At 50.0% G+C, this 12,757-nt stretch overlaps 1 protein-coding gene across 2 annotated transcripts; it reads left to right on the top strand.

Moving 5' to 3' along the window:
* Positions 1 to 300: 300 nt before the first annotated feature.
* On the top strand, positions 301 to 10,176 carry LOC122435367 (3 beta-hydroxysteroid dehydrogenase/Delta 5-->4-isomerase). Of its 2 annotated transcripts, XM_043459509.1 has the most exons (4): positions 301 to 417; positions 554 to 775; positions 5,275 to 5,439; positions 8,956 to 10,176. In XM_043459509.1, exons 2-4 carry the CDS (start codon positions 631 to 633, stop codon positions 9,765 to 9,767), a joined length of 1,122 nt encoding a protein of 373 aa, XP_043315444.1. In that variant the 5' UTR covers positions 301 to 417; positions 554 to 630; the 3' UTR covers positions 9,768 to 10,176. The 2 variants fall into 2 exon arrangements, with proteins under 2 accessions (XP_043315444.1, XP_043315432.1); XM_043459497.1 differs by having other exon boundaries at positions 361 to 775.
* The last annotated feature ends 2,581 nt before the right edge of the window (positions 10,177 to 12,757 follow it).

Raw genomic sequence — 12,757 nt, 5'->3', positions numbered from 1 at the left:
ATCCACCTCACCCCCCCCCCGCCCCCGCCCTCCAGATGTATTTGCTGCATAAGGCAACAGTTCATATTGCTGGAGATTTCTCCCCGTCCAGTTTAAGTTCACAGATTGTGGATCCCAGGCAGCAGACACTGACTGCCAGGAGTCCCGCTGAGGGTAGAACCAAGCGTCTTTATCACGCTGTGGCCTCGAAGCTTGCTGTCTCTTCCTATGCCTTGGAGGAATGAGAGATACAAGGCAAAGGTCACTACTTCTTGGAGAGGAAGTGAGGAGGGGTAAACAATGAGTACACCATAAGAGCTCAAGGCTGAGTGGGCTGAGTCAGAGGCAGCAGCATATAAAGCTCTCTCCAGTTCCGTCTTTGGGCAATCTGGAGATCAGAACCCGGGTGCTTTCATCTGGCTTGCCACAATCTGACCGGTTAGAGCTTTTTCACTTTCTTTCTGCTGCTCCTGGGAGGGGGGCACAAGGGATTTTTACAAAAATGGAGAAGAAGTAACACCGTGTGTCTTTATGAGCATGGAATCACTTGAACTCTCTTTTGGGCTCTCTCCAGCATCGTCCTCTCGCCCAATCTGCCCCCCCAGTGCTTTCTGGTTCCTGGTGAGCGTTTCTCAGTGCCCAGGTTTGGCCATGGAAGGATGGAGCTGCCTCGTGACCGGAGGAGGAGGATTTCTGGGCCAGAGGATCATCCGCTTATTGGTGGAGGAGAAGGATCTGCAGGAAATCCGGGTGCTAGACAAAGTCTTCAGACCAGAAGTTCGGGAGGAATTTTCTAGTAAGTAAGCCTGAGTCACAGGAGTGTAGCTCCCTTTGAAGACCTACGTGGGTATGGGGGAGGGGGTTCTTTCTAGCAGTTTAAGGAAAGTTGTAGCCAAATCAAGGCTAATCCTGTTATCAGAAAGGAAGATCACAGATGGGGTAATACCATGGTATAATCACAGGTAGTGTCAGAAGATGGGGTAGGGTGATACATGGTGCAGTCCCAGGTGGGTCAGAGGTCCCAGCCCAGGGTGAGAGGGTGGGCCGTGGACCAGACACTTAGAGTCTGTTCTTCTCATCTAGAAAATCATGTTTTCGTTTTCTCCCTTGTCCACGAGGCTTGTTACTTGTTGTGCACTGTCTGCAAAGGGCGAGCCTGTGCTGTTAACCTGGAGATGCCACCACTGGGATCCAGAGCTTCTTGATTGCCCTTGTCTTTCTGTGGCTTCACTGAGCGTCTCTGTTGAAGGTGAAATAAAAGGAAGAGAGGGTGAAGTGTGCGAGTGTGTGTGTGTGTCTGTGAGTGTGTGTGTGTGTGTGTGAATGAGAGAGAGAGGGAATTAGAGAAGGAGCCAGAAAGAGCGGGGAGGAGAGGATGCACAGGCATGCAACAAGGGAGCCAGAAAGAGAACTAGAGGCAGCGTGAATGCAGACACGCCTCGCGTGGATTCCCTGTGCGTCTCTTTGTACTATTCGCCTCTCTCCTCATCATCACAAGGACGTGACTACAGAATCCACTAAAGCAGCTCATGGCTCTCTTTCCTGACTGCTGCCCATGATGCCAAGGCAAACGCTTGATTTATAGTGTCTTTTCCAACCTGCTTTGCTCTGAGATCCTCAAAATAACCTTGTGAGGATGGTAGGAGAGGGTAACACCCACCCGGACAATGAGGAATTGAGGTCAACAAAGGTAAAGCGACTTGTCGAGGTCTCTGGGATTGATGTGGAGCAGAGCTCAGATGAGCCCCAGTCAATGCCCCGAGGGCCAACTCTGGACAAAGTGAGTCTTTAGTCTCTCCCATTTCCTGCCTGTGTGCCCCCAAACCAACTCCTTGTCTCCCCTCCCCAGCCCCGGTGGATTGGCCATCTATACACAGGCCCTGGCTGCCCAGGACCCCCCTCCCCACTTAAAGTCTCCCTCCCCAGCTCACTCTCCTGGACCCTGCCCATCACTCTGTTCTCCTTTTCCCTCCCTGACCTTTGCAAACTTCCTGTTTCCTCTGCCCTCTGCTCCAACAGTGTCTTTGATTTTTTTAGAAAAAATTCACAGATGATGAACACCAACCTTTTGTAATCCCTCCATCCCAGCAATATATACAGGCTGATGACTTATGCCCAGAGAGAGTGATGCTCAACCTAGCAGAACAGCTCCCAAGGTGAATAAGTCAGGTGCAGGTGTGGGTGGGCAGGGGCCTCTGTCAAGATAACGACAGAGAAAACTTACGGGATTCCTTTTGTGCCAGGCGCTGTGCCCAGCGTTTTACATGTATCAACTCATTTGCTCCTCATCACAACCCTCTCTTTGGGATGGGTAACAGGGTCTTCGGTTTATTTTTTTTCTTTTTTTTTAATAAGAATACAGGCATAGAAGAATCCAGTCAATTCGGGCTGCCATAACAAAATACTGCAGGCTGGGTATCTCATAATCTGAAATGTATTGGTCACAGTTCTGAAGTCTGTGTGTGTGTGCGTGCTTAGTTGCTACAGTCCATGACCCCATGGACTGTAGCCCGCCAGGCTTCTCTGTCCCATGGGATTTTCCAGGCAAGAATACTGGAGTGGGTTGCCATTTCCTCCTCCAGGGGATCTTTCCAACCCGGGGATCGAACCTGCACTCCCTGTGTCTCCTGCATTGCAGGTGAATTATTTATCCGCTGAGCCATCTGAAGTCTGGAAGTCCAAAATCAAGGCAGGGTCAAGTTCTGGTCAGAGGTCTCTTCCTGGTTCATAGCTGCACCATCTTGCTGTGCCCTCTCTCGGTGGAAGGCATGAGGGATCTCTCTGGGGTCTTTTCTGTAAAAACATTAATCCTATCCATGCTCTACCTTCATGATCTAATAACCTCCCAAATGCCCCTAACTCTTAACACCATCACATTAGGATTTCAATGTGGCTCTGAGGGGACAGAAACGTGCAGACACAGCAGAGGTTAACTAACTTGTTCAAGGTCCCATCTCAGGAGACCCCGGTTCAATCCCTGGGTCGGGGAGGTCCCCTGGAGGAGGTCATGGCAACTCAATCCAGTATTCTTGCCTGGAGAATCCCATGGACATTGGGGCCTGGGGGCAACAGTCCATAGGGTTGCAAAGAGTCACGCACAGTCTGGCTGCAGTATCTGGGCTCTCAACCGCTAGTCTGTCCAGTAGCTTCTCTCTGGGCCTCCCTCCAACCCCGCTCACAACAGGTAAGCTTCCATCGTATTTTCAGTCTATGCAAAACACTGGCCAAGCCCACAGAGGCTTGCGGAGGGAGCTAGGGGTTCCAGCTGAGGCATCTACAGCGCCTCTGCTGGTCACTCTGCATCCCTGCAGACTAACGGCTGAGCGGTCGTTCCTCACTTGGCCTTTGAGCCAGTCTGCTGAAGTCAGCCTTGAAAGAGAGGAAGAGGAAGGGACAGGCAGGGAAGAAGTGGGGACACAATCAGAAAACTCTGCTCTCCAGCTAACTCCTCTGCCTTTCTCCCACTCTGTGGCCTTTTTGGAGTGGAAGGGGCTGGGGCGGAGCTAATCTCAAAGAGGCTTAAAGGAGAGCAGATGGTTTTATCAAGTTGTAACCTAAGAAGGAAATTCAGTCTATGAGGTCTCTACCTTCACGATCTAATAACCTCCCAAAGGCCCCTAACTCCTAACACCATCACATTAGGATTTCAACAGTGGATCTGAGGGGACACAAACATACAGACCGGATGTAGCAGAGGTTAATTAACTTGTTCAAGGTCCCACACCTGGAAAATGGCAAAGCTGGATTTGAACCAGGCTGTCTGGCTGGCTCCCCTAGTGTCTAAGTGGTGATGAATCTTCCTGCAACGCAGGAGACTTTTCACTCTGGATTTCTCTCTCACTGTTCTCTGGCCAGTGGAGAGACTGGCCATTTCATCTAAACTGACTGATCCCGAACTTCTCTGCAGTCCTGCAAGTGGGTGATGGGACAGCAAGCAAGGCTTGAAGGCAGGTGGGCAGGCTGGCGCCTTCATTAGAAGTGTGACTTAAGACTATGCCTCTGAGCCTGGATGTCCTTGCCTGTAAAGTGGAAATCAGAATCCCTGTCTCATGAGATGGCTGGGAAAGGGAATTAGAAAGCTGAAAGCCATGTGTGAAATAAATAGCACAAAATAAGTGCAGGATACTTATCCAAGCTCTATGTGCGGCATTTATTTCACGGGCAAATCTAAGGTGGGGCTTCCCTGTAGTTCAGACAGTAAAGAGCCTGGCTGCAATGCAGGAGACCTGGGTTCGACCCCCGGGTTGAGAAGATTCCTTGGAGAAAGGAAAGGCTACCCACTCCAGTATTCTTGCCTGAAGAATCCCATGGACAGAGGAGCCTGGCAGGCTATAGTCTATGGGGTCGCACACAGTAGGACACAGCTGAGAGACAACACTAATCTGAGGAGATGAAGTTGTGCCACCTCCAGTGGGCTTCAGAGGAGCCGGAGACCCTGATGACATCTCTGTGACCCTTGGCTAAGATGGCCAGAATGTTAGTCCCTTGGTGGCTGGCTCATTTTCAGCACTGATGTCTTCTTTTGATGATATCTAATAAGAGCTCTTGCAGTTAAATTCACCATTGGGGCCCATTCTAAATTCCTGTTAAAAAGCACCACCATCCTCTTAATCACTCAAGTGGAAAAAACTCGGGCTGCCTTTGACTCTTCCTCTCAGCCCATCTCCAGTAAGAACCAGGACCTGGAAGGTAAGGTCTGAAAGTCAAACTTTGGGCACTTCTCTTCTCAGCTCCCTCTGCTGGATCCCTGGATCCCGTCCTCCTCATGTGAACTGTGGTGCCATGGCCCGATTAATCCCTCAATCACCTTGCTTTCTCTTAGCCACCCCCCACCTTGATCCACTTTATAATACTGCAGCCGGGGTTTGCTTCCTACACTACAACTCTTGCTTACATGTCTCCTTTAATTTCAAATCCATACCCGATTCCCCATTGCATTTAATTTGAATTAAATGCAAATTCTTTCCTTAATGAATTTTATACATGCCCCATGAGTCTCTTTCACAATTTAGTGTTCCAGGCACTCTTGACTCCTCATAGCTCAAACTCTCTTTTTTATCTTTTTTTGGAAGGAGATGGGATGGAAAGAGATGTTTGCTCCTTCTCAAGAAATGTTGTGCATTCTGATTGCTATGCCCTTGTTGACTTGCTCCTTCCATGGGCTGTTCACCTCTCCTCCCCATCCCTCCTTCCCCTCAGTCTACCTGTCCTTGAAGACCTAGGTAAAATGCCACCTTTATCAGGAAACTTGCAGATTCAGAGAGCCTTCCAGTGACCTGCCTCCTGTTCACACAGAGCTCCAGAGCAAGATCAAGCTGACCCTGCTGGAAGGAGACATTCTGGATGAGCAGTGCCTGAAAGGGGCCTGCCAGGGCATCTCGGCGGTCATCCACACTGCCTCTGTCATCGATATCAGGAATGCTGTCCCACGAGAGACCATCATGAACGTCAATGTGAAAGGTACAGGGTCCTGGGGAGGAGCTGGAGGGAGATGGGCCAGTGAGGATCAGAAGCCAGGATAAGGGAGGGGGAGCCTGGTGAACACCTGCTGGGTGGACACCAAGCGTTTTTGCTCATCACCACCGACAGAGATTCCTGGTGGCTGAGAGACTAAAGAATCTGCCTGCAACTTGGGAGACCCGGGTTCAATCCCTGGGTCGGGAAGATCCCCTGGAGGAGGAAATGGCAACCCACTCCAGTATTCTTGCCTGGAGAATTCTGTGGACAGAGGAGCCTGGTGGGCTAGTCTGTGGAGTCGCAAACAGTCAGATACGACTGAGTGACTAACATTTTCACACACTTTCTAACAATCAACAGAGAGTCACAGCCATCATCCTCAGTTTTTTAGATGAGGAAACTGGGGCTGAGATGGGCTAAATAACTTGTCTAAGGCACTATGGAGAGAAGTAAAAGGGCTAGAATTTAAACCCATGCCTCTGTAAGTCCAAAGGCCACAAAAACCTTTCTGCTGATCCAATCAAGTGTTGACTGAACTCCAAGCTCAAACTCTTGTTCTCCGACCACCTCCTGCCTCCACTGTGTTGGAGCCAGAACTTACAAGTGTTTCCTTGGTCATCACATTAGCCCTTCTGTGTGGCTATAAGGCAGGGGTCACAGTACAGCCAAGAACTAACTAACAGGTTTGTGATACGAGGTGCCCCCAGGTCAGGAGTGATGGGCCACAGCTCTGGGCCTGTTTCCTTCAGGCAAGACTTCCTGCAAAGGAAGAATCATAAGCGTAGTGAGAATGTTGAGAGGACTTCTGCTCACCCCCAAAAAGAATTCCTCACAAGAAAACTGCCAAAGCTGGTTCATAGTGGTCTAGCAGTACAGAATTAGCCAGCTCTGGTCTTCCTGTAATATCTTCTTAACAAGACTAGTTTTACACTATCCATAATACCATCTCTTCAGCTCACTTGTTGTGCAGTTGCTCAGTTGTGTCTGACTCTTTGCAACCCCATGGACTGCAGCATGCCAGGTCTCCCTGTCCTTCACTATTTCCCAGAGTTTGCTCAAACTCATGTCCACTGAGTCAGTGATGTTATCCAACCATCTCATCCTCTGTCACGCCCTTCTCCTCCTGCCCTCTATCTTTCCAGCATAAGGATCTTTTCCAATGAGTCACCTCTTCACATTAGGTCACCAGAGTATTGGAGCTTCAGTTTCAGCTCACCACCAGGTCTTTTTTTTCTTCCATTCATTTTTTTGGTGGTGCCACATGGTACATGGAATCTTAGTTCCCTGTCCAGGGATCAAACCCATGCCCTCCTGCTTTAGAAGTGGACCACCAGGGAAGTCCCACCAGGTCTATTATTGAAGAGTAGCTCAGGTGTCCAAAGTATAGCATCTTAAGATCCTTATCCCTTAAATGCTTCCTGGCTGTCTCTGAACTGTGGATTTCCAATCTACTTTAAATCTAGACACTTCGCTCAAGGGATTAGCTTAAATCCCTTCTTAGCTTGCTGTATAGTATCCTCCTCTGATCCCTGGAGGCCAGTCTCTCTAGGACCACAGCATCCCAGCCCCCAGCACATCTGCCTTGCACCTGCCCACCAGAATTAGTCTACTCAGAGACTATTTTTCTAAAGCAACTCTTTGCCTTTGCATCTCTGTCCTAAAATCACAGTCTCAAAAAAGACCCTTTCTAGTTTTGCCTTAGCCATACCCCTGGTTACCCCCACACTGCCAGGAGAGTGCTAACGGGTCTTGAGTTTTCAGCTCCCCTAATCCATAATTGCCTACTCTCCACAGCTCCCAACAAGAGGGGATTTGAAATCCCCGGGAAGAGTTAGAGGCCTCCACTGACTAAAACTAGTATCACTGTATCACTCTCTGGTTTAGAAAATGCTTCACAATCGTGGTCTTTTCTTCTTGTGCAATTTACGTGAGTGCATGCTCAGTGGCTCAGTCGTGTCCGATTCTTTGGCCCCATGGACCACAGCCCACCAGGCTCCTCTGTCCATAGGGTTCTCCAGGCAAGAACACGGGAGTGGGTTGCCATTTCCTTCTCCAGGTGATTTTCCCGACCCAGGGATCAAATCTGTGTCTCCTGTACATCTTGCATTGGCAGGAGATTCTTTACCTTTAGCTCTGAATTATCTCTGCTTTTAGATTTAAGTTTTTTAATGAGGCTGTCTTTCCTGAAAATCAAATTGCACAAAGACATTAAAAGGTTTTTTTTTTTAAAAAAAATACCACTCCAAAATGATGTTTTTTCCAGGAAATGATTTCTTTCCTGTAGGGAAGACTCTGGGTTACCTCTAGGAGCTGAAATTCTCCCCAGGTTAAGGAAGTCTACAAGATCCGCCCATGACATATATTACCAGCAGAGGGCGCACTCCTTTCTGGTTCTTCACCAGGCTCAACACATAAGGCCATTGACAGGCTCCAGAAGACTAGTATAGATAAAAGGTTTACCACCCCAACTTTTCATACCTCGGTAAAAAAAAGTCATAGCCAAAATTAAGAGTGGCCTTTGCAAGAAGCAAAATCAGAAACAGTCTGGATCTCCAGCTTCTCCCCAGAACCCACCATTCATTTGCTCAGTGACAAAAAGTCCTTGTGACAATTTTTTTATTGGTCTTCAAAAAAAGATAAGAAAATACCAACAATTCAATGTATTATAAGAGTATATATTACTTGCATCTTGCCTGGACAATCCCCTGGACAGGGAGGCTGGTGAGCTACAGTCCATAGGATCACAAAGAGTTGGACACAACTGAAGCAACTTAGCATGCACGCTCGCATTACTTACATACAACTCGTGTGTGTGTATGTGTGTGTGTGTGTGTGTGTGTGTGTGTGATGTGAGTCCTTCAACTGTCCTCCTATGGACCAGAGTTGTCCCTATTCTAAGAGTATGGCCCCCTAATCTTTTAAGTTTACAACAGCTGTCTTTAGGACTTCCCTGGTGACTCAGATGGTAAAGAAGCCACCTGCAATGCAGCAAACCCAGGTTCAATCCCTAAGTCGGGACAATCCCCTGGAGAAGGAAATGGCACCCACTCCAGTATTCTTGCCTGGAGAATTCCATGGACAGAGGAGCCCGGCAGGCTACAGTCCATGGGGTTGCAGAGTCGGACATGACTGAGTAACTAACACTTTTACTTTTTCATTTCAGCCCACCTTTAATGAGGTGCTGGAGATGACAAAAGATCATTTTTAAATCTCTTTACTCTGCAAAATATAAGGTGACAACTCGTTCTTTTCCAACATAAAGAGTACAAACATGTTCCATGTAAATCCCAAAAGTCCATGAAATCCAAATGCTTGCAGTCCAGAACCCAAGTCTTGTTCTCCTTTCATTTTTTCATTTCCGCTTTTGTCCTATGGCTTTAGCATGGTTGGATCTTAGCCAGAGACCATGCACTGCTCGGATGTGATGGCCACTGCACTCAGGACCAGGGGCAGACACGGGGCATGGCAGGGCTGGCCTGGGCTGTGTCCGGACACTGACACTGTGCTTCCTTCGGGCAGGTACCCAGCTGCTGTTGGAGGCCTGTGTCCAGGCCAGCGTGCCGGTCTTTATCCACACCAGCACCATAGAGGTGGCTGGGCCCAACTCCTACAGGGAGATCATCCAAGACGGCCATGAAGAAGAGCATCACGAATCGGCGTGGTCCTCGCCCTACCCGTACAGCAAGAAGCTTGCCGAGAAGGCAGTGCTGGCAGCTAACGGGTGGGCTCTGAGGAATGGAGGCGCCTTGCACACTTGTGCCTTGAGGCCCATGTACATCTACGGGGAGGGGAGCGCATTCCTTTCTGCCTACATGCACGGAGCCTTGAAGAACAACGGCATCCTGACCAATCACTGCAGGTTCTCCAGAGTCAACCCAGTCTATGTGGGCAATGTGGCCTGGGCCCACATTCTGGCCTTGAGGGCCCTGCGGGACCCCAAAAAGGTCCCGAACATCCAAGGACAGTTCTACTACATCTCAGATGACACGCCTCACCAAAGCTACGATGACCTCAATTACACTTTGAGCAAAGAATGGGGCTTCTGCCTGGATTCCCGGATGAGCCTTCCTATTTCTCTGCAGTACTGGCTTGCCTTCCTGCTGGAAATAGTGAGCTTCCTGCTCAGTCCAATTTACAAATATAGCCCCTGCTTCAACCGCCACCTAGTGACTCTTTCAAACAGCGTGTTCACCTTCTCCTACAAGAAAGCTCAGCGAGATCTGGGATATGAGCCCCTCTACACTTGGGAGGAAGCCAAACAGAAAACCAAGGAGTGGATTGGCTCCCTGGTGAAACAGTACAAGGAGACCCTGAAAACAAAGATTCACTGACCTAGGAGTGACAATGATGGGAATGTGGACATGTGGGTATGGTTAGCAGATGTCTATCGAGTGCTCCCCTTGAGGTTTAATACAGAAAGTAACACAGACGCAAACCTGGGTCCTCCTGCCTCCCTTTTAGAAGATGCTCATCTGCCTTCCGCCTCCAGAAATTGTGTCTTTCGCTGGCCCAAGTGGAAGCTTTCTTCCCTACCCGCCTCCAGGGGACAGACAAGGTGATTTGCTGCAACTGATATCAAAATCTCAGTGGCAGATTCTGAGTTATTTGGGCTTCTTTTAACTTCGAGTTTTGTCTCTTAGCTCCACTTTCTTTGTTAAATGTGAAAGCATTTCTTTTAAAAGTTCATATTCCTTCATGCAGCTCAATAAACATTATCAACATTTTCATGACTCATCGGGAGGAAGTTGTGGTTTACGTGAATACATTCTCTTTTGTTCTCCCTTCCATTTCCAGATATCAGCCTTTTCTATTCAGAGAAGCAGCGTGGGACCGGGTTGGGCAGAGTGTTGGGAGGTGGACAATAGGGTTGATGAGGACTTACTATGTTTCAGGCACCTACTGAATGACTCACATATATCACTCATTTAACCCTCACCAGAAACCTACGAGGTAGGGATGACTGACTATTCCCTCTTATGAATAAAGAAACATGCTCACAATCACACTAACTAGTGAGAGACTGGGACATTTAACCCAGATAAACTTGAGAACACTTATCTGCCACTGAAGTGTGTCTGCTGCTGGCGAATGAGCTGTAGGGTGCAGCGGGAACACTGGACATGGGGTACTGATTCTTGGGAGCGCCCAGATCTCTTGGGTCACCTCCTTCTTACCCGGTCCTGTGCAGGAGACACCCTAGGGCCAAGGAAAGCCCCTCACGGAATCTGGGAGGTTTCCCTACCCTTGGCAGCTGGGAGGAGAGGGAGACACAGAGGTGCAGCCAGCTCCACGGCTAGTGCCAGCGTCCTTGAAGGTCCTAGAACACACTTGGATGTATGTGTGTCTTGGCCACTCTGGTAACTCAGAAGCAAATAATCCCATGTTCTTTCAAATCACACAATGAAGCCACATGACGGGGTCCCAGGCAAGTAAAGGGAACAGATGTGAATGTCCCTGAAAATGTCTTTCCCACTCGGTGCCAAAGTCAAGATTTAGCTCCTCCAGATTTAGCTCCTGCTCCTCCTCCTCCTTCCTCCTCCCCATCTCTCCCTCACCCTGACTCCTCTCTTCCCTCCCCTCTCTCAGCCTCTGTTCCTTTCCTCCATCTCTCCCGAGCCTCTAGCCCTCTCATTCTTCTCAGTTTCCCCAAGGAAGGGAGGCCAATCGAGACATGTTTGGGGACTTAAATGATGACACGCTCATTAACTGACTGGAGGACAAGCAGTCAAAAGAGACACTGTCAGACCATCAAGGACCGTGTGACCCGCAGCAGGAGAGGAGGTGGCCTGGGGGGTCAGGGGCAGGGAGGTGGGGCTGTCTCTTCTAGACCAGGGGGTCGCCTGTCTTTGTGAGCCCCGGCCACAACAAGAGTCACGCCCAACACCAAGATGGCCTCTCTCTTACCCAAGGAATTTGCAGATTATGAATTCAGTTGAATTTGATACCGCGAAGCTCGTTTAAGTATTCACTCTTAAGGAGAAAAGGGAAAAAGCACTCTGGCTGGGAGAAATGGGTTTCTATCACCTTAAAAACCCCAAAGGGGGAAAAAAAAAAACAACCCAAGGGACAGAGGATCAGCCCTGGGAGATCAGTAAATGGTCCCAGGGGTGAGACAAAGTGAGAGATGGAACACCCGCTTCCTGCCTTCCCCCAGGACACAAAACACAAGAGGCAGCCTCTGTCCAGCCGGGTACGATGTGCAAACCCTCATATGTTTATGCCGATAAGGAAGGAAGGAAAGGAGGGTGGTGGAGTCTGAGACAAAAATTCCCTCTGGCCGTTTTCAGTCTCATGAAATCCCACAAACATAAACCCGCCAGAGCTGTCCTCCCAGGGGAGGGAGGTGGCATTGTCACCAAAGGGCAAGCGGGGTTGGTGTGAGAGAAGAAAGAGGAGAGCGGATCTGGCCGGCTGTTGGTCTCCACTGAATAAGCTAAAGAGACCTGGCAGTGCTTTGACCAACGAAGCCGCGTCCTTACGGACACTGGGCTCCCTGACACCCGCGCGGGGTGGTCCGAGCTCGCGCACAGGAGCCCTCGGTGCACTACGGGGAAGCACCGCACGGGGGCAGCAGAGACCCGGAGGGAAGAGGGAAACCGCCCCGCCGCCCCGCTCCCCGCCCCGCCCGCCCCCCACACCTGGGTGACCGCGTGGGGTACGGCTGAACGAGTGGACGCAAGCCAGCCACGTGCTCAGCCACCAGGTTACTGCTCTGGATACTAGGTCTGCAGAACGGAGCTGAGCAGAAGTTATTGGGAAAAGCCTCAAGGACGAGGTGGGACCGCAGCTAGGTCTTGGAGGAGAGAGCTGGGACTTAGGCAGGAACTGAGTGAGGTGGTCCAGGCAGCGGGAAGCAGCTGAGCAGTGGTCGGAGCAGGCGGGGGCGGCGCTGGGAGAGGGGAGAGGGCGGAGGAGGGGAGAGAGGACCCAGGTCCGCCGGGTGAGAAGGGTTTGCCCGGGGAGATTAGGTAGTTTAGACTGCCCCCCAAGTTTGAGGAGGCAAGCCTCAGAGGGCCGAGATGGAGCTGGCGGGAGGGTGACTGGCCTGGGGAAGGAGGGGCAGAAAAGCGATAAAGGACCTGAAGGGGCTGGAGGAAGGCAGACCACACAGCTGTGGTGGAAACTGCAGGACAACTACAGTATTCCCAGTTACTTTATTAACAAACAGATGAGGACAATGACAAAACCCAACCTCACAATTTCTCCTCTCACAAGAAATCCCAAATACCCCCAAAAGCGTCAAAATCTGAGAGCTCTGGGATTGAGACCTACCTTCTCCCTGAAGGCCTGAATGCTTGTAGGCAGCCTGGCCCACCCCAGA

Source organism: Cervus canadensis, chromosome 2 (genome assembly GCF_019320065.1).
Source record: "Cervus canadensis isolate Bull #8, Minnesota chromosome 2, ASM1932006v1, whole genome shotgun sequence".
NCBI lineage: Eukaryota > Metazoa > Chordata > Mammalia > Artiodactyla > Cervidae > Cervus > Cervus canadensis.
Note: the sequence above shows the minus strand (reverse complement) of the source record. Positions and strands in the feature narration are given on the sequence as shown.

What these genes read in the sequence shown, in the direction of transcription:
- LOC122435367 (XM_043459497.1), top strand. Translation starts at nt 511, where the DNA reads ATGAGCATGGAATCACTTGAACTCTCTTTTGGGCTCTCTCCAGCATCG. An exon ending in AGTTCGGGAGGAATTTTCTA is followed by an intron (nt 776 to 5,274) that starts GTAAGTAAGCCT and finishes CTGTTCACACAG; the next exon opens with AGCTCCAGAGCAAGATCAAG. An exon ending in CATGAACGTCAATGTGAAAG is followed by an intron (nt 5,440 to 8,955) that starts GTACAGGGTCCT and finishes TCCTTCGGGCAG; the next exon opens with GTACCCAGCTGCTGTTGGAG.